Here is a 27940-nt window from a genome sequence, read left to right as displayed (position 1 = left end):
TATTTATATTTGTTAACTTGTAATAAATTAACTAACAAACTTGTATTTTTCAGGTCATTATGAACACTTCAATGACTGGAAGTGAAGTTCGTCAAGCATATATTGATTTTTTTATTAGCAAGGGTCATAAATATGTTCATTCTGCTTCAACAATACCACTTGATGATCCCACTCTTCTATTTGCAAATGCTGGAATGAATCAATTTAAACCAATATTTTTAGGTTCTGTTGATCCAAATTCTGACATGGCAAATTATGTAAGAGTAGTAAATACACAGAAATGTATAAGAGCTGGTGGAAAACACAATGATCTAGATGATGTTGGAAAAGATGTGTACCATCATACATTTTTTGAAATGATGGGAAATTGGTCATTTGGTGATTATTTTAAGAAAGAAATATGTTCTTGGGCATGGGAACTCCTCACTGAAGTTTTGAAACTGCCAGGAGACAGATTGTATGTTACTTACTTTGGAGGAGATAAATCTTCAGGATTAGAACCAGATTTAGAATGTAAAGATATTTGGCTTAATCTTGGTCTTCCTGAATCTCATATAATTCCTGGAAGTATGAAAGATAACTTTTGGGAAATGGGTGAAACTGGACCTTGTGGACCATGTTCTGAATTACACTATGACAGAATTGGAGGCAGAGAAGCTGCACATCTTGTTAATATGGATGACCCAGATGTACTGGAAATTTGGAATTTAGTGTTTATACAGTTTAACCGCGAAAAGAATGGTGAGTTAAAATTATTACCCAAAAAGCATATTGATTGTGGTCTTGGTCTAGAAAGGTTAGTGTCAGTTATCCAAAATAAAAGAGCAAATTATGATACTGATTTATTTATGCCTTTGTTCAAGGCTATTGAAAATGGAACTAAAGTAAGGCCATATTCTGGAAAAGTTGGTGAAGATGATACTGATGGAATAGACATGGCATACAGAGTGCTAGCTGATCATGCAAGAACATTAACCATAGCCCTGTCTGACGGAGGATATCCTGATAATACTGGTAGAGGTTATGTGTTACGGAGAATTTTGAGAAGAGCAGTACGTTATGCATCTGAAAAATTAAATGCTAAACCGGGTTTCTTTGCAACTTTGGTCAAAACCGTTGTAGAAATTTTAGGAGATGTGTTTCCTGAAATTAAAAAGAATCCAGAGGCTGTAATGCAGATTATAAATGAAGAAGAATTACAATTTTTAAAAACTCTAACTCGTGGAAGAAATTTACTAAATAGAACAATTGAGAAACTCAATAATTCTAAAGTGGTACCTGGTGATGTAGCTTGGCGAATGTATGATACATATGGCTTTCCCATTGATTTAACTTGTTTAATGTGTGAAGAAAAAGGGTTAACAATTGATATGGATGCTTATGAAAAAGCTAAAAAAGAGTCCCAATTAACTTCTCAAGGTAAAGCAGCTGGTCAGGATGATTTATTAGCTCTGGATATACATGCCATAAGTTATCTTAAAGATACTGGTATATCACCTACAAATGACTCACTAAAGTATAATTATGTACCTACTACAACTGAAGCAGAAGCTATATATGAATTTAAGCCTTGTTCTGGCAATGTTGTGGCTTTGCGAAAGAATAAAGAATTTGTGAATGAAGTTATGTCTGGTGATGAATGTGGCATTTTGCTAGATCAGACTAACTTTTATGCAGAACAAGGGGGTCAAATTTATGATGAAGGTTATATGGTTAAAGTAGGTGATGATAGTGTTGAATTTTCTGTTAAAAATGTTCAAGTGAAAGGTGGTTATGTTTTACACATAGGTAAAGTAGAAGGCATATTAAGAGTAGGTGACACTTTATCACTTCACATTGACACAGAAAGACGAAGACTTATCATGAATAATCATACAGGAACTCATGTATTGAACAATGTTCTTAGAAAGGTTCTTGGCAATGATGCTGATCAACGTGGATCTCTAGTAATGCCTGATCGTCTCCGATTTGATTTCACTAACAAGGGCCCTATGACCACAAAACAAATAAAAGAAGCAGAGGACCAAGTTAAATCCATAATAAATAATAACAAAAAGGTCTATGCTAAATACACTAAACTCAGTGATGCTAAGAAAATCAATGGTTTGAGGGCTATGTTTGATGAACAATATCCAGATCCTGTAAGAGTAGTTTCAGTAGGGATTCCTGTTGAAGATTTGGAAGACAATCCTGAGGGACCTAATGGTTTTGAAACCTCAATTGAATTTTGTGGAGGATCTCATTTACACCAAACTGGGCATATTGGTGACTATGTTATAGTTAGTGAAGAAGGGATTGCTAAAGGTATTCGTAGAATAGTGGCTCTAACAGGGCCAGAAGCATTGAAAGCCATAAATAAAATGAGTATTTTGGAAAATGAAGTTAATGATATTACAAATCAAATTCAAGAACAGGGGTCAGTGCTTAATCAAAAAGAAGCTGTTAAGAAAATTGTAGAGCTTACAAATGAAATTTCTCAAGCACAGATATCTTACTGGAAAAAGGAGGAAATGAGAGCAATGTTAAAGAATTTAAAAAAACAACTTGATGATAAAGAAAGAGCTAGTAAAACCGCTACTATTAATCTTGTTGCAGAAAAAGCTAAAGAAATGTGCTTAAATGAAAAGTCCTCTGTGATTGTGGCAGAGTTGAAAGCTTATGGCAACACTAAGGCTCTGGATGGTGCACTTAAACAAGTGAAGCAAATTCTCCCAAATACTGCAGCAATGTTCTTTTCTGTTGACGATGATACTAATAAAATATACTGCTTAGCTGTTGTTCCTAAAAACTTGGTTGAACAGGGACTACTTGCATCAGAATGGGTGCAATCAGTTGTTGGAATTATGAATGGAAAAGGTGGCGGGAAAGCTGAATCTGCTCAAGCATCAGGATCAAATGTTTCTTGTCTTAACGACGCTATTAAAGCTGCTCGTGATTTCGCAACTACTAAAGTGTCAGGTTCTTAGTTTAATTTGTATCTGTTTGAAATATTAAGTTATTATTTTATACTTGAAACTAATGATTAAGAATATTTTTTTTGTTTTCAATGTTAATATCAAAGTCTACAATAAAATTGTAAAGCACATTGAGGTCTTTAATATTGTTGATACAGATGTAAATAATTGGCCAAAACCTTTGTAGCAAACATAACATGTAATAATAAACACGCTTGCCTAGTCTTAATAAAAATAATTTAAATAACGTTTATGAATAATAACTTATGGACAAGAAATAGTGAAGATTTCATTTTTCAAAACAAGTTAATCCAACAACATCGGCTAAGATTTTTTTTTGTAATTTATTTCCTAATTAAACCTATTTGCAACCTTGTCCTATGTTACAAAAATTTACTGTGCCATTAATCGTGCTATAAGCTGCAGTATTTAAACTTTCTATACTAATACATAATTTTGGGAAAGAATACCAAAATACATTTTTGTCATTTTATTGAACTTTATAGAAGAACTTTAAATACAGTTCAAACAAAATATATCTTAATATACAACTGATAATACACTAATGATATCTACATAATAATTAAAAAATAACCGTTAAAACAAAATATTTCTTACAACATTTGGTTGGTCTTTTGACGGCACCAAATTCATTGGTATAAATGCCTCTTTAGGAGGATTGGTGCAATTAATTTATGGTGATAAAATTTATATTACATTTACTAATACTAGTGAATAAATCACTCCTGTCCGAAACCCTCAGTTTCTTCGATAGCAAAGTTTAACTTTTCGCACAACTGTTCGTAGCTTTTGTAAGGAGGCAAGTCTAGGCGGTTGAAGCAAGTGTGCGATCGAGGCAGCCAAGTGTCCTTGCCGACCTGAAACATATATACATATTTATTATTTAGATCATATACTTAATTTAATAATTTAAGCGCTGCTATAACAAATTAGAATTTAAATTTACCAATTTAACTATGTCTTCAATTTAATATTTGTCAACAGCATTAGATATCACAAAGTAAGAGATATTTAATTACAATATTTCATAGCTATTTATTAGGTTTTTCGGTATGCATTAACTATGAAAAAATACTATATACCGTAAGAAATAAAAACAAATAATGAGATATATAAAATAGAATTTATTTGTTACTGTATATCCAAATAAATTACCTTTTCTATACAAAATCGTTGAGGTCCATTAGATCCCATGAGTTCTGCGAAACCGCCTACGGGAACTCGACACGTGCCTGTTACGAACTGAAGTAGTCTTGCGCGCTTTTCGTTATCCATTTGTCGAACAAACTAAAGCAATGAAAAATATAAATAATATATTGAATTTGAAAATAAAATACGGAGGGGGAGTTACCTTAGAAATTAAATCAACTAATACTAAGAACAAATATATGTTAAGTATTTACTATAAATAGCTTCATATGGAGAAATAAGACTAAAACGTAATAAAAATATTTCATCTTTTTCGTTAAATTTAAGAAAAAGAGTTTCAAATATATCCACTTTATGTAATAAAATGTTTTTATTGTCTATGAATTATGATCATCTCATATTGGTTTTCATTGTGGAAGATAGTTTGAGTGTTTTAGGCGATATACATATTTCTGGTTATGTCGTGGTTACATTGGTGTCGGTATATTAATAAATAATAGTTTTATAGTTATTGAAGAGTTTGTAATTCTAAATGAAACTATTTATAACTATTAAATAATCTTAAAATATAATAACTAAAATATATTATTAAAAGGAATCCCTTTAGGCACGGTTCCGAAGAACCGAAATAAAAATTTGTTGCTGCGTTTAATATATTCGAAATAGATTTCAAAATAAAAATGGTTTAATTCATGAAAGGTTAGATTACGGTTTATAATATTGAGACCTTACGTTAATGTGTCATTGTTTTTTTAAAAATTATTTTACTATATATCACCGAAAACATTTTGTTCGAAGAGATTCCAGCTTGACCTAAGATTGTAATATATTTTTCAGTTTAGTTATTGAATAACCACAGAATTAGATATAAGACATACCTGCCAGAACCAGGCGACCTGTTTGCTAGTGCGCGTGTAATGACGGTAAATGGTGTTCCGTTGCCAATCGTCTACATCAACTTCTTGCATACCGCAAAGCATAAGCTCCAACTCGCGCTCGTCGAAGTATTTTAGCCATTCCAGGGGAACCACCTGTGTTAAAATTAGCCAATATTACCTCAATTAATAATTACTACACCTGTATTAAATAATTTATTAAAAAATCAAACGTAAATATATCACGTGAATTTATAAACTAGAACGTGTACGTAATTTTTCTATTGTATTTAAATTAACAACATCTATTCAGTTTCTTTTATAATAATGAATAATTTTACATCATTTTAATAATCATATAATCCGACTTAGGGAACAATCCAACAAAGGTCGGATTATACTTGATATAAGTGTAGATCATCCATATGACTTATTTTCCGAGAAATTAGTAAACAAGCGATGTTTACAAAAGCTAGCACATGGTCATATAGCTGACACATGGTCAAAAGTCTTAATACTTATATAAATAATTGTTAATTCGAACAATATCACAAACATACTGGTAACCTCCTTTTTTGTAGGAAATTTACTTTACTACATGCAAAGTGAATTTAATAGTACCCAAGTAACATTTAACCTGTGGAGTTATCTTAATACCCTTGACTTGTATGCTATTTTCCTATTTTAATATGGAGTTGACTTGTACCCTTGACAAAACATAGATTTACAAATATTTAACTAGAAAATAAATGCTAAAATTTATTTATTGATTTTAATACATTTTAGCTTTACCTAAATTACCTATTTGCCAAAAAATAATGACCCATACTACACATTAAAGATGTAATGGATTTCTGATCTGGATACGGATATGGATATAGGAATAAAATTATATCGGTTTCGGATACGGCTACGGATGTGTAATTATTTCGGACTATCCGTTAGTTTCGGTTACGGTTATTAGATTGAAGTAAAATATAAACACAAACAGTATGTAATAATATAGTTTTATATATAGGTTTTATTCTCCTCAGTTTTATCTATAAATAAAAATTTGTAGATGTTTTTTAACAGCTTAAGAGTTGTAAAAAAATATTACAGCTTTATACATTGTTTTCTTTTTAATTATTTTTGTGAGTAATGAAACCATTAACAAAAACCTGTCGAAACATGCCCTTATACGAAACTATCCGAAAGTTCTGAAACAGATACGGTTACGGATATATATTTATTTCGGATATCCGATTGTTTCGGTTACGGAGCTCCATAACATCCCTGCTACACATACTATACTATATTATATAACTTTATCGTTTTGCTTACCTCATTAAATCCATCTAAGAAAGCCGTTGTTTGTTCCTCTATTCCTCTTGACATACGCCACTGAGTTACTAATTGTAGGTACTGCTCTTTATTTGCCTGTAAAATAAAATAAAAATCTATTTATATACTACCACGATCATGGTTTATACACGCGATTGAAATGTATACACGTTTGAAAATATTTAGAGGTGTAATTTGGTTTCCAGTTAAAAAATACTGACTGATAACCAGGACCATTTCAAGCACTTATACTTAAAATAACAAACTAAATAACCAAAAACATGTTAATTGATGAAACATACTTTAAACGATCGCTGGGACTATTACAAGACATATTAAACTTTTAGAAACCAAAGACTCAGTGACTTAGATTGAATAGGAACTACTTCGAACGAAATTCAAGCGACCGAGCATTTTTAATCTCTATAGAGACGTTTCGTTATAGGGAGGGAAAAATTAATGTATTATTCTGTTAAATAATCTGTTTTTACGTTATATAGAGTTTTTCGTTATGCGAATGACGTTATAAAGAGTGTAACACTGTATTTGATTTAATGTTAGGTACCTTTTAGGTTTGGGCCTCAGACTGTATCTATTTGCGCCATTTTCGGTATAAGGCATGCCGTGTGTTAACAAACAGAAAGTCCATTGGAGCAGGGGTTCGAACCTCAGGGGTATAATTTTTATATGTAATAAAATCTCACCTCGGTAACTCGCTCCTTATCACCCGACGGTTTTAACTCGTGATGTATAACTTGTCCGAGCACCTCAAAGTCGACACTAAACCACATCTCAAGTCCACACTCATCTATGTCATTATCCTTGATCCACACCAAGGAGTTATAAAATTCCGGATCGATGGACTCAATATCCTTCATAGTGAGCTTCTTATTCAGCATCCGCTTGTAAAACGGCATCGTGAAGCCGGAGTATATGAATCTTCCGTGGTATAAGGCCATAGCTATGAACCGTCCTATGAACTTGTAGTACAGGAGATGGTCGGGGTTGACGTAACTCGCCGGGTTTATTTGAAGGCTGTAGTTGTTTTTGTTCGCGTATTCGAAGAGACAGTACATGGGATTCAGGACCTCGTGCGAAAGGAGGAAGAACCATTCTCGGCTGACGCCTCCGTAGTCTAAGCCTTCCTCGCCGCGGAATATTATGTACAAGCGACGTCTTAACTCATATGCGGGTAGCCTCATTATCTGAAATTATTAAATATTACTAAATCTTTTGAAGAGTAGAACAGACGTGGGCCTGTTCCCAGGGGATCCCGGAGGCATGCCCTGCTATGGGAACGGTCAAGTCACGCATTGTTTTGGAGATTATTGACACCCCCCCTACATGCAACTAGGGATGTGAAATAATAATCGATTATTAAAAAAATCGATTTTAATCGATTTTTTTAAAAGTAAAAATCGATTTTTGATTATTCTTAAACGTTAATTTGTGTTTATAATTACTATTGTTTATTTTTAATTTAAAAAGCATGAAAAATAAAATATTTAGGGCGTTTATTTTGAAATTAATCCAAAAATTAGGAAAAAATCGATTAATAAAAAATATAGATTATTTTTTTAAGAAAAATAGATTATTTATTAATCAATTATTCATGCTCAAAAAATAATTGATTAATAAAAAATCGATTTTTTAAGCAGAATGTCACATCCCTACATGCAACGCACCGTAACGTTTTTCTGTATCCAAGTATAGTAAAACGTTTCGTGACCACCTAGTGACTCTTTATATCTAAAAGTTACCAATATGTGGTGTAAAGTACTGGAAAGGCGAATATAATATTAACAATAACGCGTAATTCAATCCCCGCCCCGCATCGTAACGTTTTATAAAAGAACCAACCAAACCCCCCCCCTCAAATTTGTTACGTAATACTTGAACGCTCCCTATCTGAGTGGAGTTCACGAACTGTCCTCCGCCAACAATCACCAATTCCGCGTATGATTTCTCTACTGAACAGTTTACTCAGTTCAGAACTAGATATATTTGTGACAAGTTTGGGAAGACTGAGCGACGAATGTGAGATGTTCTTATTTTTTAAGTGTAGTAAAATTTTATACGTAAATATTAACTAGTAAAATTCTTCCAATATAATTTTTTTAATTATATTCATATGAGCGGAATAATAACCTATTATAATGTGTATTTTAATATGAAACAAATTTAAGTTTCCATTGTAAAACTAGAAAAGTCTTGCCCAAATTATTGATTTTTTATCTATTTACCTGGTGGTAGGAATCTTCAAACAGTGTCTGCCGTGTCAGAGTAATCTTAATATGGCTGGGCAGAGCGTTACTCTGACAGAGATAACGGAACTGACTCAGCTTCCATCGGAACGAACGCTCGTACGCTCGCGGCACTCCGTATGCGCCCTAAAAATATATAGTATATACTCGATTTAATGTTACACATTTTAGTATCACACCCTCTAACAACCAAATATGACATATATGTATAATATATATATATATAGCATTACCTACTATTTGTAGGTACTTAGTTGCCTAAATTGATAAACATTGCAGCGGTGTACGTTCTTTTGTTTGTCACTTTGATTTCCATGTTTTCCTCGAATGACGGCATCATGTTAACCGAAAATTCTTAGAAAATATTATCTTTTATTGGAATTTACGCAACATAGGACAAACTTACTATATAATTATATACCTATAAAAACTTATAGATCTAATCTCGCATTCATTTATAAAGCAAATAAGATGTAATATGTATTCTTAAATAAGTGCTGGCAACTTATAACGGTATTCAAAAGCATCCTAAAATCCATCACATGGGTCCGGATTTTCAAGATAAATATGACTATAGGGGCCTCATAGCCTAGCGGTCTTATTAAGTGGCAGCTAGGTGAGGGGTACCGGGTTCGATTCCCGGTTCGAGGGCAAGTTTTAATTTAATTTAAATTTGTTCTCGGCCTTTGGGAGGGTTGTGCGGTACCGGGCGAGTGCCTAAACCGTACATGGAGGACATGGTCGAATTTCTAAGGCAAAAAGCACGAATTATAAAAATCTTATACTTGACGCTGGCTAATGCACAAACCGTGCCAGAGCCATAAAAAAAAAATATGTCGATTGGAAAAATCGTTGAGACTCCACAGTTAAATAGGGCGGAATACTATCAAGCCAAGAGATGATTATAACAACCCCTTAGTTATAATTATAGCCTTAGCTGAAGGCACTTTACAAAACTTCTATCCCTCTGTGGCAATTCCTACAAACCTGTGGTCCCTTAGGCGCTCCGGGCCGGGGGTCCTGGAAGGTGGTAGTCCTTGTGTTGTGGTCAACGAAATATCGCGTCCCTTCTTCAGTAAACCGGATTTCCCAACCAGCCGGTAAAGCCTCTTCTAAAGCGCTTATTTCTTGCCCCTACACAATTTTATCAGATTTTAATAGTTATATAAAATTTGGTGGAAAAAAATCAATCGAACTAAGATTCTTGCGATCCACCGAACGGGGCATCTTACCAGCTTATTTTACTAAACATATTCAATCTATCTGTCTCTTTTCATTACGGCGTAAACTCAATTTGTTGGAGATGTGTAGTTAAGTCAAAAGAGTCATTAAACTGATACGGTGTTTATGAATAAGGGGGTTAGACTAAGTATACGGTCCTAATCGATTATGAGTATACGAAAAAACTAATTTTAATGGATTTACCGACGAATATAGACAATTTTACAATGACCTACAATCTACATACACTCACGTACAACGGATCTAGTGAGCGTCTAAGTGCGGAAAACGAGTCCACAAACCATACCATACCATACCAATTTACATACACAATCGAGTAATGTTGGCCGAGTGGTTTCAACGTCATCTCTGAGATCGTAGGTTCGATCCCCGGTTGTGCACCTTGACTTAATTTACCGTCTATGTGCGCACTTAACACCCGCTCGTACGGTGAAGGTAAACATCGTGAGGAAACCGGCATGCCTTAGACCCAAAAAGGCGACGGTGTGTGTCAGGCACAGAAGGATGATCACGAGAAGATACAGGTCCAGACCTTGGAAAGGTTCTAGCGCCATTGGTAATACATACATAATCAAGAATACAAACCAGCCAGCGAACCAGTAACCATGTATTGCATGTGATAAAAATTTGCTCAATAATTACGGAAAACCTGATGTTCTCAGGCGTGTGCCTGACACATACCATCTCCCGCTATCACACATACACACACTCACTCACACACACACATACACACACCCTCACATACGCCCATACAACTTTATTTCTACTAACTTCTAACTAGTTGACTGTTTTGTTTTTCTTTCCTTATAAGTTATAACTTTATATTTGTTTGTCTACCTATATATATTATACTTTATATTTGTATGTACTTTTTGTTACCACTCAATAAGACTTTGCTGTGGAATGGAAGCCTGGTTATCCATATCACAGGTTCTTACCTAGTTTGGAAACCAGTCTCCCAATACCTTCTAAACTATAATCTTATTGTCTGTTATAAATGTTATATGGGAGAAATAAATTATTATTATTATTAATTAATAAGAGATACATGAGTAGATATAGGTCCCCTTTACTTACTTGTGTCCGTGGATCCTCCCATTGCGTGGTACGGTTCTTATGATTCACAAAGTATACTCGTCCATCTGGTTGAACGCGTCTCTCCCATCCCGCTGGCAAAGCACCGAGGCCGTCTTCGCTAGCTTGACTTGTGCTAGCCGTCGCGCTAGTGCTCACATTTGCGGTGCTGCTTCCGCTAGTACTGGGCGGTGGTGCTGCCACGTTCGTGCTGCTTCCTGTAATTATTTGCTAGTCTAACAAAAAGCATTTATGGTCTACAGTCATGTCGAAATATGCTTTATGTTAAAATTAAATTTACAATTTTACAAAAATATCAACAGTCGGAATATATATTCAATTTCGCGAATAAAAAAAAATCCATCTGACGTCCGAACGCAATAACCTATCTCAATCCATAATCCACCATTTGAGAATGTAATCTTAATCCAAATGTTGTAACAATTGTACCAATAACCAATCGACGGATTGTAATAGGAGGTCGGATCGGTGTCTGTGGATAGACCTTTGTATGAAAATGACAGTTGACGAAAGCTCGATTTCAACAGTTATTTATTTTAACAGATTTTAACTTACACCAGTTTTTTAAATAATTAAAAAAATTGTTTGTTATATTTTAAACATACTCATATAATAAATAATATTATATTGTAAACAACTCGACAAAAAGAGTCATATGTAAGTCAACAGTGCATTTTTTAATAAATAACAATGTTATGTTTACATTAACGAATGAAGAATTCGTACTATAAACAATTTTGTGACAGTATACATTGGTAATTTTTGCGTCACCGATATTATATATTCTGTTCTTATGACAAAAGTTAACTTATTATTGTAACTGCTTAAAATATAACGTTTTCTTTGAAGTTTTTCAGCAAATTAGTTAAGACTTTATTTTTCTTAAAAAAAAAACAAGAATTTTTGACTTTCGCATTAATGTCGATTGGTAGAAATTAAATCCTTTACCGACCATAGACCCGGTCGGTCTTAGGGTTCTAAGTTTCGGTTTTATTATTAATTAATTTATTAAACGTATACCTGCAGCTTCCTGTTCGTGATCCTGATTGGGCGGATGCGGTGGTTGCGGGTGCGGGTAAAGGAATCTCTGGTTGCCCTGGGCGACCACGTGTCTCCTCTCCCCGCGCCAATGTTGGAATCTGGCCAATCTTTCCGTATCCGGTCGTTGCCAAGTCGTAGTACGCGTGTTATGGTCTACGTAGTATACGCGACCACGCCCGTCTCTTCGGACCTCCCAACCGGTGGGCAGAGGTTGGGGACGCTCCCAGGAGGTCGAACGGGTGTTGTGGTCTACATAGTATCTGTTAAAGATACAATAATATTATGACGTAACGCGTTATTAATTTTTCGTATGTAAATGGTGGTACGGAAAGAAACGAGTATATGAAACATTTATTAAAAAAATGCATATTATAATTAATTACGCTATGTTTGAGAAGCGAGAATTAGGTTGTTGATTAGGTGAAAGTCCGACTTTCACCAAACTAACAAAAATCATACATTTAATTGTTTTCTTTACTATAAATGTAAAGTTTATTTCGAAAAAAGAAACTAAACTATAATCGTAGGTAGACAAGACACTTATGAAAACTTTTGAAACTAACTAACTTTGTTCAAAGTATAAATACATAATTTTCATAAAGCGCTGGGAATCTTATAATAATAATAATGTTATGGTGTTGTTTTATATGTAAAATATAGAACAAATAATTAAAAACTACTATTTGCTTAACATTAAACCACAGGAAAACTTCAAAATAAACAACGTAATCATGTTTTTACATTAGTTTTACCCAGAACTTTATTTGTTTTCCTTTTAACATATTAACACATTAATATGTAATGTGATCGGCTCGGTGACTTTGTTCCCAACTTCCAGGGTTCAGTTTCAAGCGAAATCATAATTTTCTACAGGAATATTACTAAAAATATGTCTATCCCATGACTACTAAAATGAGATTCTACTAAAACATAATGCTTCAAATTTCAGTATTATTTCAAACTCAAACTCAAAATATCTTTATTCAAGTGGGTAACCAAGTACACTTTTGAATTGTCAAATTAAATTAATTGTAAATTTACATTTACTACCAGTTCGCAAGTCAAGGGCGTAAAGCGGGTAAGAAGAACTGGCAAAAAACTTTCCGCCACTCTTTTTAATCGCCAAGTATTGTCATACAAATTCTTTGAACTGGAGCAAATCAATCCCAAGGATTAGGATCATTTAAGTATTCCTCAAATTTATAAAAGGCTTTATTGATTAATTGCCGTTTAACGAGGGCTTTGAATTTATTTAGTGATTAGTATTTACCTTCTTCCATAGACGTCATATCGCATTTCCCACCCTGGGGGTAATGGTTCTTCTGGGGTGGTACTGTTGGCTGTCGTAGGTTGAGCCTGTGGGGCCGGGTGCACCGGAAGAACTGAGTGCGCGGGCGGAGGCTCCGACTCGTGGGATGGCCCCGCCCCGTCCGAAGTGTTCACTGCTCCGTTAATATGCGGCGGAGGCCCCGGAGGTGGCTAATACAATAGGAGAAACATATATCATTCTGATAATCCATTTTTAATTAAATTATTATAATTTATAATGAAACTATGATTTCCTTCTTTAAATCAAAAAATGTTTTTGCGCTTTAAAACGCTTCCTTTATTATTGACGATTGTAACTGTTACGTTGGTAATTTGCGAATTTGTTTTAAGGTCGTTGAGAATTTCGTTGAAATGTTCAGTATGCAATCACTGACTTAGGGAAGTGTTATGTCTGCTAGGACAGTGTGTACATGGGAAAAATATAAATTTAATGTAATGAAAATATCAATTACAAAAATTACACACTCAACTTACCCTTAAGTTAGGCGGCCGTGCCATAGACCTTATAGATTCGAACGTAGTATGTAACCTGTTTCTGGCTCGTACACCATCATTTAGTGGACATCTAGCACCTAGCTGTTCACCATACAGTTCGTGAGTTTGGCTCAACACTGCCGGCTCCACTCTTAGCCCATCAAGATGTAGCACCAATTCAGCGGATTTTACTTCTGTGCTTGAACTTGAATTATCTTGCGATACAGTTTTCATTAAATCTGAAAAATAGAACATTTATTTTTATGAGGAGTCAGTCATAACTTTTATGTAATATCATTTATGTTTTCACGTTTCTGTGCCCTAAATAATTTTTTGGCTTAGGATGAACCTAGGATGTTGGCTTATATGCAAATCAAGTAGCTACTGGCTAAAAGGTTATTTTGTTTTTAAGGAAAGCATTGCTTATGTTTCTTAAACACAAAATTTATAGTAAAAGTGATAGACAAATGTAAACTTTTATCATAACAAATGACCCACTTCTGCTTCAGGCAATGACAGGAATTTAAAATATCTGAATGAATCATAACAGCTCTTAATCTTATATCTGTGTCCGACATGCCATATAATAATTGTTGATTATTTTTTAACCCACTTCTGATTACTATAGTTTATTGATTATAAAATACATAATTAGCTAATGGTAAATGGCAAAATTTTGTTAAAAAATTTTAGAAACAAAAAATATACAATGTATTTACGTAACAATGTAATTATGTAAAAAAGGCTGCAATTAATAGATCACAATAATCAATTTTAAAAAAATACCTATTGCCATCTCCACATTTTCAATTTTCCCATTGAAGTACAAGAGGACTTTAAGGAAATTTATTCTTTTTTCTCCAAGGATATTGTCTTTTCTAAAACTATGGTGGTCTGCCAATCGAAATGTTATTTTCGAAAGTGGTGTCACCAACACTGTGAACTCTTCTTTCCATTTTGGATGTAGAGTGTTCTTAATAACTTCAGTCTTCCTTGAAATGTTATCATCTATGATAACTTGTAGATAGGGATTTGGTTTAAATAGGCCAGTGCTTCTTATATTTGCAGATTCAACTGAAACAAAGATCACCAACATTTTTCATACTAAACCAATGTAAATTAGACATCCCTGTGCTGATAATTGTACAGGAATAATAGATGCTGGAAATATACATCATAAAAATATTAGTATTGTCCCAGAAAGTTTCCGAAATCAGTAAGTGGGCCTAAATAGTTGTCAATTTGTAGTCAAGTTTGCTACCATTTTGAAAATTGTAATTTATTGGATTATTACCCTCTAAAATATTAAATAATACTTTGAAATTAATAACTTTCATATATTCTTTTATATCATGGTGTAAGGTATTTAATGATGTTACCTGTCAAACTCAATTGATGATATGTAGAGAGAGAAGTGGCGGCTGCAAGTGGCAGACTGGTTTCGGACATAATGGAATGTTTATTTCATACTGTTTCATAAATTCCACATTTTAAGAGCACTGACAATACCTGCAATGTTCCAATCATGTGTTAAAAGATATCCAACTCAAAGATTTAACTGCATATTAATAACAATATACTTGGAAATATATCAAGGTTATGTAAATAAATAATCATTAAAATATTCTTATATCTTATCAGCTCAAAGAATAAGCATGATAAATATTATATGTATGACATAGTCTTGTATAAAAATATATAGTATACACTTAAAATTCTCTTAATGACATTTCTCCTTAAATTTAAAAATAACACTTTAAATAGTACCTAGTCAAGACAATTTTAAATTGATTGAATGAATATGCCTTGGATTTACTTATTTATAAACAATTATATTACATTACATATGATAAGAATTTTTTATTCTAAAAATGATGTATTGTGCAAAAGGCTGATAGCTGATAAAGTTATAATTGGCTAAATCGATACTATAATTGCAAGAAACAGCAGTTTATAATTGTAACTATACACGTATTTTATTTAGCTTCATATTTCACCTTTTTCGTAAGCACAATAGATAAATGTACACCGAATATTTATATTAATTCCTTACCGAGAATAATTGTGACGATTGCAGAAAATCTTTTAGATTAGGTCATTATCGTTCTCCCTTATCAAATTGTCTGAAAGGAAATGAACATCGAACAATATCGTGAACACCGTAAGCACTTAAAAATTAACAAAAACAGTCTTCTCTCTACATTTCATTCAAGTTGTAAAGTTCTTACTTGCCAATTATTAACATTTTTATAAAATTTATTATTTTAACAATAATAAACAAAAAATAATTCTAAATTAATAAATTAGTCACAAGTTGATAGTTGATACTTGATTTTTTACAGTTTACTATGACTGCGAGAAACGTCAAACTTACTATAGTCTACAGATTACTACTTGCTAAATTTCCAACTTACAAATGGGTTACAAAACATAAAAAAGTGTTAATAGTTTGGGTTAAGAATTATGCATAAAATTTAACTACTCTGTCATCATTACCTTTGTAGATAATTTTCAAGTTTTCAATATTTTTACTTATATTTTAATATACGATGTGTATTTTTTAATGTCTAGTGTATGGTATCTTGTAGAGACTATCTATAATATATGTATTGACTATTTGTGTATAAAAAGTGTGCTGGCCGCTGGGTTTGGTTTTGTTGAATGACGATGTTCTGTGGGGTTCGACGTTTTATATTAAGTCTGTAGTGACTGTAATTTCAATGATTTTTATTGATTATTTTTCATTGCAGCTCAATCTTTTCATACCTAATAATAACTAACTATATTACATAGGTTTTAAAATCTCATTTACTAAGAAGTAAGAATTGGGATTTTAAATTATTAAAAGAGTTCAAATGTGAAAGGTATAATATAAATAGCTATTATCCAAAAAAACATCTAAGCAATCTGTGTTTTTGCTTTCAAGTCCCAACAGCTGGTTTAAAATTGTATAATTTCTATTTGATGCATGTCCAGTCTGCATTTTCTTTTTAATAATCTTTGCCTTCGGTGTTGGTTGCTATTGATTTTGCATAGCGTTTATATTCCATAATGCTGTAACGGAAGGTTGTACAATATATTATGTGTTTTATATGCCAATTACCATACATCATACAATTTGGTTTGAATAACATTCTTTGTTGTTGTTTCTCATTAATTCTATAGAATATTGCACTTCTCTGGAAAATTATTCCACACAAATACTACTTGATGCTTTTACAATTATTATGTGATTAATATAGCTTTGTGTCTACTAATTTTAAACAAGATTATGTTGTTATAGCTGACAAAATTTACAATGAGTCCTGTGGAGAGTGTACCCGTTGCAGTATTGCATCATGTGGATGAATATGTTGAGTTATTATATGATGATATTCCTGAAAAAATTAAAGGATCGGCTTTAATCTTACAACTCGCAAGAAATCCTGAAAATCTAGTGGAATTAGCTAGGAATGGTAGTATTTACTTAAAATATTATCATATAGTAGTTAAAAGTTACTTTTACTAATTCAGGTTCTAGAACTTAATTGGGGTTAAGTTACTCCGACCAAACAGTATCAACATACATAGACTGTAGTTCAAGATAAATTTATTGCACTAGTATCTATACCATCTGAAATATATAAATCCCCCTGGGCTTGAATACTAGCCTTCACTCATTTTCTTATATGGGTTTGTTTAAATACCATATCCACACATCTATTATTATTAAAGTTCTTTTTGTTTTTAGAAGCATTGCTAAGTGCTCTATCGAGAGTATTAAGGGAAGAATGGAAACGAAGTATTGAGTTGAGTACAAATATTGTCTACACCTTTTTTTGTTTCTCAACATATATTGAATTTCACTCAGTTATTATACAATATAAGATTGGCTCGTTATGTATGGATGTAGTTGATTATGAGCTAAAAAGGTATGACCAATGGAAAGAAAAAGTGGAGGGAAAGAAGACAGCACTCACACCTGATAAGGTAATTCTAAATTTAATATCAGTATTATTCAACCTCAAACTCAAAATAACTTTATTCATATAGGTAACCAAGTGCATTTATGAACGTCAACAGAAAAGATGTTAAATTGATTCTAAGTTTTCATTTACTCCTTACTCCAGTTCCCAAGTTAAGGGCGTAGAGCGGGCAAGAAACTCTCTGCCATTTCATTTTATACAAAAAGAACTGGAGAAAATCAATCCTAAGGATTAGGATCATTTAAATAATTGTCAAATTTATAAAAAGCTTTATTGATTAATTTATGTTTAAAGATAGTTTTGAATTTATTCAGTGATAATTCTCCAATATCGCTTGGGAAAAACAAATACAATTTCCATATAAGGAAATATATTATTAATGGTTAATATATAAAAAAGTCATATCCATAGTTTTTGAAAATTTACCCAGTCCTGGATAAGAGGGCCAAACCATTCTTTTCTTACTAGGTATGTAATATCAAAGGATAGCACATGCTCATACATTTTACGTTTTTTCTGTTTAAGAATGAACTACCAAAAAGTCGTATACCAGAACCAAAGAGGCGTCCAAAGTCAGGAACATGGGCAGTTGCTGATGTAAACCTACAAAAGTCTCGGATATTAGTATCAAGCTATCATGAAGATCTTTGCAATGCTACTGATGATGTCTTATCGAAAATTGATGAAGAGCAGTTGAAAAGAAAACTTAAAGCACTGTCAAAGAGACAAGAACAATTACTGCGTGTTGCTTTTTATATGCTTCTAAATATAGCTGATAATGTGAAGGTTGAAGATAAAATGCATAAGAAAGATATCGTTGGCCTACTTATTGGAGCCATGGAACGGCATTCAAATATAGACTTGTTGATTCTGATTGTTTCCTTCTTGCAAAAACTTTCGATTTTTATTGAAAATAAAAATTCAATGGCCAATAGGAGTATTATAGATAAATTAGCCCCACTTTTGGACTCACCTAATGCCGATCTCGTCAATGTCACATTAAAGCTACTATTTAATTTGACTTTTGATACGAAATTGCGAAATAAAATGATTAAGTTGAACATGTTGCCCAAGTTTATTCAATTTACGAGTAAGTAATAATTCTTATAAGCTAGGAATACAATAATTCATGCTATCAAAGAGAAGTTTCTTATTAATTTAATTTAATAAAAATATATGTGTTTAAAATTTTAGGTGATGATAAACAGATAACATTGGCAATGAAGATATTATACCATCTAAGTATGGATGACCGTGTTAAAGTCATGTTTACTCAATCGGATTGTGTTAAACTGGTATGTATATACTTCTATACTAATTAAGTGAGGGCCAGCGGTGAATCCCAAAAAAAAACAAAATATATTTAAATTACTTTAATTAATCACTAGTACAATAATTAGGACTATTTAATCGGCCCGATATTAGGTGCACGACAAATAATCTATATTATAAACTTAACTAGTTGAGAATTGACCGATCCGATCAAAGCTTCTGATCTCCGTAAAGTAATTTTATTATTTATTGTAAATTATTAGGCTTGCCATTCCTTAGACTAATCCTATAAAAGTAATACAAAGTTTTTTTTTTGTTGTTTATATTCGATATAAGAGTGAAGTTGTCAACAGTTGACAGATATGTTGCTGTTAAACGTCAATAGTGACACAAGCGCCGATGGGCCTAGTAGCACTGACGTTCTATTGGCGCTTTGTGTAAACCTTGCGTGGAACGAGCGCGCCGCTCATCAAATGACCTCCGAGGGAAGATTGCGTGAGCTTCTAGCGAGAGCTTTTAGACATCGAAATGCGATGCTCATGAAACTTGTGAGGAATCTGTCACATCACGCAGTGAATAAGCCGATGTTTGTTGTAAGTCGAATATCATTTGTCAGGGATATTATTTTATTATAGAAGACTAATCATAGTCTTCTATGTTATCGTCATACGGGCCAGTGTTAATTGTGCATATAGAGAAATGTTCTTTTCGCGTGATTCGAACGCATGACCTCGGGATTCTGAGACGCAATATCCAAGCCACTAGGCCAAAACTGCTCGTTATTTAAAAATAGATTATACGAATAATAGAAAAATTAAATCACTGGCTGGCTTTACTAATAAGTTACATCGTTTATTTTATTATTTATTTGCTTATTTTTACCGAAAAGACATTAATTATATATATTTTACATACCTCAGATATATCTAATTAGACCATAATACAAATGAAATCGTTATAACATAATATATTTGGGTTTCTACGCAAAACTAAATTCGTCAATGCTGCTTTGTAATATCCAGTAGCGAAAATTACCCCGACTTTTTTTATTTTTGTGTCTCACGATCGCTAGTTTGCAACATCAGCGCTATGACTGAATGAACTATGTACATCAAATCGGGTACACAACAATATTGAAATAGTAACCAATATTGGATGTTAGAATACCAGCGCGGATCAGTGTTCAAAGCTTTCTGTGTAATCCAAAGATACTTTCATTTGAGGTGCAAACCTAGGAGAACAAACAGCTAACGTACAAGCCAATGCATAAACTTCTTTGAAAATAAAAAATAATATCAAGATAAATTTTAATGCAAAAAGTTAATGGTGTGACTCTTCCGAAAACTGGTGTTCTAGAAAAATAAAATAAAGAAAAATATTGCAGGAATTCGTAGGCGATGTATCTGGCGCTGTAACAAGTGGTGAGGCGCCTGAAGATTTTGTTATAGAATGTTTGGGCACTCTTAGTAATATTCTCAACCCGAATAATAATATTGATGTGTATGCCGTGGTCGAAAGATATAACTTGATTCCGTACATCATGAAGGTCCTAGACCCAGGTAAACTATTGATTGATTTTTGTTTTCTTTTGTATTATACCTCGCTTAGTTCATATAGTAACCTAACCTAGACTATGTACGGTATTAAAACTGCCTATTTGACTGTTATAAATAGTAAAAGATATCTAGAAGATAGTCCTTTTGTATGATTTTGATGCTAGTCATCTGGATCTAAACTGGAATAAGATAAATCTTGCTCATATGTTGCAATTGCCCTTTCACAATTTAATAAAAACGTAATTTTTAAAAAGCGACGATATATTAAAAAAAAAAAAACGACGGGTTGCACTCCGGGAGTGCCGGCAGAAGTGAAAACTTGAATATTAACGTTGTCCTTTTTTGATATTTTGGAATGGTTAGGGAATAATTTTGCACGAATTGCGTTAATTATCTGTATAAAAGTATTATCATTTATGTGGTAGAATACAATATTTATTTATTGCGCTGTCGTAAATAAACATAACAATTTATATTACATTAAATATGCCGCGCCAGCTGTCTACACTCCATCCGTCTTAAGAAACCTACACAAAATAATTAAAATTAGTATCAAATAATTCAGTTAGGAAAATTCACTATTTTTAAAGTTGCCTTTATTTTATTCGCGTCAGACTGACCAAATCGTTAATAATAAAGATTTAGACGTTTCGCAAAATTAAACCTTGAAGTATTGACTTAAGGTCCAATTCCACATGCATCAATGTATCTGAGGAAAGAGACAAATGAATTAAAACCGTAACTATATAGTACGAAGGTTCATAATCCTTTAAAAAAACATCCGTCTTACGAATTTGTCCTGACGCGAGTTTAACATTTTTTACCCATTCCAAAAAAGTGTACAACGCCGCTAAAGAAGTTTTGACTTCAAAAAAATTAAATTAGTATTTATATGTTAAGGAGAACAATGTGAGGCTGAGATGGTATTGGGCGGTGTCGTACTAGCAGGCGCTGTGTGCGCAGACGAACGGTGCGCGAGTGCTCTCGCTGCGGCAGGAGGAGGTCACGCGCTCGTGACCGCCTTACGACACCGACAGGTATGAATGTGAGGTCTTTGGGATCTTGTTCATATATATTTACAAGTGATTCGGTGATCTACTAAAATATTTAATTTGAACCAGCAGTTTCTCAGATTCATAATTTTCTTTTAAGTACTATTTCGTCTCCTTCTATCGAACTGTGTTAACGCTGTGATGAAGAGAGAGAGAGAGTTTGTTTTTAAAGTTCTTTAGTTTAAGACGCTGCAATTAGATTTATTTTTTATTAATAATTAATTTAACAGGCAGACGACGAGCACGTCCTTCAAACAGTATTCGCATTTCGTCAAATGTTGTCTCATCCTCGCGCAGCAGAAACCCTTGTTACTAGCACTGGTAAGTTATAATGCCATCAAAAACTTCTAAAAAAAGGGTTTGCAACTTAGTTATTTTAGTCTTAGTTCATGTATAACACTGAGCAAGCTATGGGCATAAAAGTAACAGACGAATTTAAAGGAAATAATATTCAATATTAAGTTAAGAGGCATCTTTTTAGGATTTGCTATAAGGGTCATGCAAAAAGTTGTCAAAAGAAATAGGTAGTAGTGTTTAATCATTCGGGTTACCTATACCATTGACGTTAGCTATTTAATACCTCTGACGACTACATAGTCGGGGAATTATCTAGAAAACATTTATTAAAAAAAACAACTTAGTTCTTCTACAGTACAAAATTGTGAGATTCATGTAATACCAAGTTGGTTAATTGATTCAGTCCCGGCTTAAGGGACCTTTGGTCATAAGTTATTACGTAAGTAACTAAGGGAGCGTTAAGTATTACGTCACGAAATTTTTGAAGATTATTGACTCCCCCCCCCAAGTACCGCGCCGTAACGTTTTTCTGTACCCAAGTATAGTAAAACGTTTCGTGACCACCCTGTGATTATTTATACCTAAAAGTTACCATTATGTGGTGTAAAAATCTGGAAAGTCGACAATAATATTAACAATAACGCGCAGTTTAATCCCCGCCCCGCATCGTAACGTTTTAAAAAAGGACCCCCCCCCCAAATTCGTTACGTAATACTTGAACGCTCCCTAACTAAGTAACTAAACTTTGTATATCAATATTATAAATCTTTTATGTTTTAAATATACTGACTTTTTGAGATAAGGATGGTACGGCCGTGCCGGTTTTATGCTTCACTTGCCGACTTTTATTCAATAGGCTACTAATAACTCATAGCTACGGCTGAACATCTTTCAGGCCGCTAGTTAAACGGCTAGGCTGTTAATTGAACGGCTAATTAAGCTTGATGGCCGCGACATAATATATACATATATATATATAACGAATAAACAAAATATATTAGGTCGTTACATATAAAATTGGCGTTTTGATGTACTGGCCTCTTTGACCTCAAATATCTCCTCTTTGGTTAGGATTTCAAAATTTTACAGCTATTTACTCAATTATTTTTCGAAAACCATGATTCAATTCATTTTCCTGTTTTATGACAAATGTATAATGTTTTTCAGAAGCGCCAGCTTACCTAATTGATCTCATGCAAGATAAAAATGTCGAAATACGAAAAATGTGCGATTCCTGCCTCGATATTATATCGCAAATGCAAAATGAATGGGCAGCAAGGATTAAGGTAATAATATCTTTACTTTTATCTTGAAATATTTTCACATATTGCGTCTTTAGTTAATTATTGATTAGCATTGATCCAATGTTAAAGCTTGAGCGTGCGTGCTCTCATTACTGAGGTCCAAGGTTCCAACCCCGGCTATGCACCAATGGACTTTCTATGTGCGCGATTTATACTCGATCGTAGGGTGAAGGAAAACATCGCGAGTCAGGCACAGACTCACAAATCACTTGCCTATTATAAAATATGTTCATGAAACAGATACAGAAATCTAAAGTCATAACCAAAGTTTGTAGCTTCTATGGTTTTTTTTAAAATATACTAGCTGACCTGGCTAACTTCGTTCCGCCCTACAACCTTATAATATCGTTGTTACTTTAATTTAACTTATTTTAGGATTTCATTAATGTTAAGTATTACATTAATACAACTTTTTTGCAAATACAGAAATGTTTCATTGCTTGCCATTGCGAAAGTGGCAGTTTTACACATTAGGCATCTTCTCTCTAGCGTCAATATGGCGATATTGCATGTTAAGCACTTTCTGATATCCAACATCTTTTGATCAGGATCAAAGCATGGTTATGCATCTCCTCATTCACCTCAAGATCGGAATTTCTTGAACTGACACGAATTCGACGTAAAATGATGCGTAGTTTTGTCAACAGATGGCACCATATGGTTTTTGCATTCGTAAAATTAATTAATTAATTTATTGTTATTCGATAACTTATCCGATATTTTATTGCTTATTCTGCTATTCGGGACGGAAACAAATCCAACAAATCAAAAACCATAGCAATCGGTCCAGCCGTTCTCGAGTTATAAGTGTTGTAACAAACACGACTTTCTTTTATATATATAGATTTATTTGAAACTCTTTTCGCTTCTTCAGAAAACGCGTAATAATTAACGTGATACTTTATTTGGTACATTTAAATGTCTATAGTACATGCGAATTCATTCTATAGACGTAACCAATTCGATCACAATTGCTGAAAAGCAATCGAATTATCGAGTTGTGTAAAGTAATTCGTATATACATAATAGAATCAATACGATATCCTTAAGCATGCTATCGATGTATTAAACGATTACTATTGATGGGCATATCATAAAATGTATGTTGATTAAAATATCCGTAAACATTGGACGATTTAACGTTTTTTTTTCAGTAAAATTCACAATAATAACGGTTACAAATGTCATTTTTTATATTATCGTCAGTTTAAACATATGTAGGTTTTGGAAAAATTAAATTTATGATATTATATAGAAATAAAACATTTTTTTTTGAGGTTTAATATCAATAAAAATATTGTTATATCTTTGCAGGTGGAACGATTCCGTTGCCACAATGGCCAATGGCTTTCCGTAGTGGAGACGCTGGGAGCGGAGGGCGGGTCAGGAGATGCGGCGGATGAGTTACCGCCCTATCTCTCTGCCGAATATCTAACCACTCATCGCCTTACTACTTCGGGTAACTACCATACTTCGTGTTGTTATTGTTCATGCTTATATTTAGAAATGATTTAGTCTACCGTTCATTATCGAACCTCCAGGCAGACTATACAATTCCACCCGTATCACCTCGACGTTCGTTCTACAACTGAGCGTTATTTAAGGGAATCTTTGCCGCATCATCATAATGTTGAACTTAACTTGCCTCCTGTACAATAAAAAAAAAATGTATAATTTTTTTTAAAACCATGAAACTTAAAGATGTAAACATAAGTATACACTCTCTACACTTATAATAGAAATTAGTCGATTTCCTTAAAAGTTTTCTGAACTGTTCGTTAGAATGTTTTTTTTGCAGGCCAATTTATCAGAGACTTCATTGTCAGCCTCGACCCCAAACAGTTCTCTATCTATTAGGTCAGCGACTTCTTCGTCATGATCGTAGAACAATGTCGGATTTGAAAAAAATCCAAAATCCACTTTTTATCATATTTGGATACTACATTGACTAAATATTACGGCTAAAAAAAATCAATGTGTTTTAATTTCAAATTAATCAGTCGGTAAAGTGATGAATTTGATAGAAACATGTGATATTTCTAGAAAACTGTGTAATTTAATGTTATTATTTTTATTTTGTTTCAAAACAAACCCTTTTGTTTGCTTGTATGCCAATTTTCATAATAGCAGAATATGAATTAAAATAGTTATGACAAAAACTAACGTGATTATATTAATTTGAAATGGCTGCCCTGTAAAGTTCACTATTTGTCAGATCCGTCACTATTCTACGACTATGACGACTTTTATTACGGAAGAAGTATAGTATCACACTCAAGTGCTAAGTATAGTGTCTAAAACGTATTAGATTGATACGGGAGTCATAATCCTAAATCTTAACATATGAAATAATCTGAAAGCATACTTCTCCCCAAAAGGCAGGCACGCCTAACCACCCAGTTACATGAGCTGCGAGCACTGTCGGTTATGGCTGTTCCGTAGGCTCGGCCCCCCTTAGATATAAAAATTATACATGCAAATAAAAGTCAAGTTCTTAATACATGTTTTGTTGCATTATACCATTTATTATTTTAAATCCGCGATAATTTACTTAAAAATTTGACTCAATGTGTGTTATTTTAGTAAAAATAAATGACAATATTGGTTTTCGACATTGTTTTGTTTTAGATTCTCAAGCATCTCTGAACGATGACACTGACAGCTTTTCTGGTGAAGATTATAACAGAGCAAATAGCCGGTAAGAACAAATATTTTTAATGGACTTCAAAGCTTTACAATTCGAAGTGTAATTTTTTATGTAAATTTTAAATAATTCTTCTCTGTGAAAAAATATATTTGAAAAGTCAACTTTAATTATAAAACTCAATAAGCTAGGTAATTTAATGGACCGGTAGAAAAACATAATTTCAATAGCTTAAGTTTGAAACTGTTACGTAGTTAGTAATTACATATATGAAATTGGCTAATAGGGTTTGATTTTCAATTTGTTCTACAAAAAACATTTTTAATCAGTTATTTCTTTAATAGTATGAAATAGACTAACTTTTTACCGTAAAAATGTCGTGAAAATGTATTAAATTTAGTATTAATATGATTTTTTATATTTTTTTATCTTTTTGTTGAATGTTTAGAGATATTATGCGAAAATGATGACATGTACTCCTACGTATAAATACGAGTTTTACGGTTTTAGATAAATTTGTGTGATTTATTGACAGAAATACTCAAGACGGCCAATCTGACGATCTCGGTCTGTGTGATTCGATGTCTGGAAAAACATTGGACGATGACGCGCAGTTTTCGAAGAACACTAATGTTTTTTCTTAAAATTGTTATTTAACGACTTTCATAACCCCTCACTTATTAATTATAATGTTAGCAAAACACCAATGAAATAACATAACAAAATGGCCTCTGAGAGCCACTAGTAGTCGTATCTTTGTAATAATAATAATATATCAATAATTATTAAAAAAAAAAAAAAATACCGCTACTGCTATAAAAAATAAAATAAAATAAAAAGCTTTGTTATTTTGTTTAGAGTATAAAATATTTCTTTCATACATAATGGTGGAAAGTAACTTGTCGGAAACTATAATTATGGTTCACCAAGAAAATTCCCGATTTTTAGTTAAATTTTCTTTATCTTTGCATATTTTTTGCATTATAGTAAAGTTATTGCCTCACCTGGAAAAGAACTCACCGTACAGGTGATAGATAGATGATGATCATATTAGTAGAGGTCAGTATTTTTAATATCTGTACTTTTATATTAAGAAATTATAGTCTATTCTAATGCCACAGATTATACAATTATACATACTACAAATTCCTGTTTATACTAATTCATTAATAAACATTATGAAATGTATTAAAATTTGCAAAAAAATAAAACAAGTGTTCTTAACAATTCCTAAATAATTGTGATATTAGTTTTTTTAAGTTTTAATTTCAGTATTTTGTTTACCAAATTGTTATTATTTTTTATTGTTATTATCATTACTTGTTACCATCATAATTGTGTTCAAATGTAAAAGTAGAAGATTACACAATTATGTGTCCGTTCTCAGTCAATCTATCAGTATAACGCTGTGCAACTTATATACTAATTTAATAAAAGTTTAACATGACTATTTGTATTTTTTGATCCCTATAATCGTCATAGCAATAAAGAGGAGATATTTGAATTTATTGTTCGTTTATAAAGATTAATTAAAAAACTACAGAAATGATCAATAGTTTTACAACGATATGAGCAAATAACGTTGAACTCTTTAACTCTTGCGCTGTACTTAGCCTACCTTGCGATTTATACAGTATAATAAAGGCGAATAGAAACTTAAGAATTCGCCTTGAATTTTTTAATATGCGCTTTTAGCTCACACGGATAATAAATTCGAATCCTGGGATTACATGAACACACTCAAGTTTGGCATAAGCTAAGATCGAATGACCTCCGGCTTCTGAGCGCGCTGGGCTAACGCTGCCTTGAAACTGTCTATTCATAGGTCGAATTGTAAATAAGTTAAAGAAAATCCGTAAATTTTTAAAAGTTCTCACTCACAGGTGATTCACATATGGTTGTGGATTTTGAGACAAAATCAAATCAAGATATCTAATATTCATGTAACTGGTAACTTTATGAACACTTATTCATTCCAGAAATTCAGGAAAAAAATATGCTTCTAAATTTACATTTACTGCCAGTTCTCAAATGAAGGGCGTAAAACGGATTTTTTAGGAACCTGCAACTATTACACATGATA

At 32.8% G+C, this 27940-nt stretch overlaps 3 protein-coding genes across 3 annotated transcripts; 2 read left to right on the top strand and 1 right to left on the bottom strand.

Annotated features, from left to right (window-relative positions):
- Nucleotides 1-55: 55 nt before the first annotated feature.
- LOC125056726 (alanine--tRNA ligase, cytoplasmic) lies at nucleotides 56-3085 on the top strand. Its single transcript, XM_047659999.1, has one exon. The coding sequence runs from the start codon at nucleotides 60-62 to the stop codon at nucleotides 2964-2966; it is 2907 nt and encodes a 968-aa protein (XP_047515955.1). The 5' UTR covers nucleotides 56-59; the 3' UTR covers nucleotides 2967-3085.
- Nucleotides 3086-3431: 346 nt separating this feature from the next.
- LOC125056727 (E3 ubiquitin-protein ligase Su(dx)) lies at nucleotides 3432-16041 on the bottom strand. The gene is made up of 15 exons (XM_047660000.1): nucleotides 15996-16041; nucleotides 15821-15890; nucleotides 15147-15276; nucleotides 14554-14841; nucleotides 13768-14006; nucleotides 13235-13443; nucleotides 11944-12224; nucleotides 10906-11120; nucleotides 9574-9720; nucleotides 8566-8712; nucleotides 7027-7527; nucleotides 6323-6418; nucleotides 5003-5155; nucleotides 4131-4262; nucleotides 3432-3832 (listed from the first exon to the last, which is right to left on the bottom strand). Exons 3-15 carry the CDS (start codon nucleotides 15214-15216, stop codon nucleotides 3695-3697), a joined length of 2616 nt encoding a protein of 871 aa, XP_047515956.1. The 5' UTR covers nucleotides 15217-15276; nucleotides 15821-15890; nucleotides 15996-16041; the 3' UTR covers nucleotides 3432-3694.
- A 450-nt stretch (nucleotides 16042-16491) lies between these two features.
- Nucleotides 16492-27305, top strand: LOC125056729 (kinesin-associated protein 3). Its single transcript, XM_047660002.1, has 13 exons — nucleotides 16492-16631; nucleotides 17051-17222; nucleotides 17498-17736; nucleotides 18258-18822; nucleotides 18927-19027; nucleotides 19358-19597; nucleotides 20389-20563; nucleotides 21461-21597; nucleotides 21843-21933; nucleotides 23077-23195; nucleotides 24528-24672; nucleotides 25842-25911; nucleotides 26393-27305. The coding sequence occupies exons 2-13, from the start codon at nucleotides 17066-17068 to the stop codon at nucleotides 26499-26501; spliced, it is 2148 nt and encodes a 715-aa protein (XP_047515958.1). The 5' UTR covers nucleotides 16492-16631; nucleotides 17051-17065; the 3' UTR covers nucleotides 26502-27305.
- Nucleotides 27306-27940: the final 635 nt, after the last annotated feature.

Source organism: Pieris napi, chromosome 15 (genome assembly GCF_905475465.1).
Source record: "Pieris napi chromosome 15, ilPieNapi1.2, whole genome shotgun sequence".
NCBI classification, from domain to species: domain Eukaryota; kingdom Metazoa; phylum Arthropoda; class Insecta; order Lepidoptera; family Pieridae; genus Pieris; species Pieris napi.
Note: the sequence above shows the minus strand (reverse complement) of the source record. Positions and strands in the feature narration are given on the sequence as shown.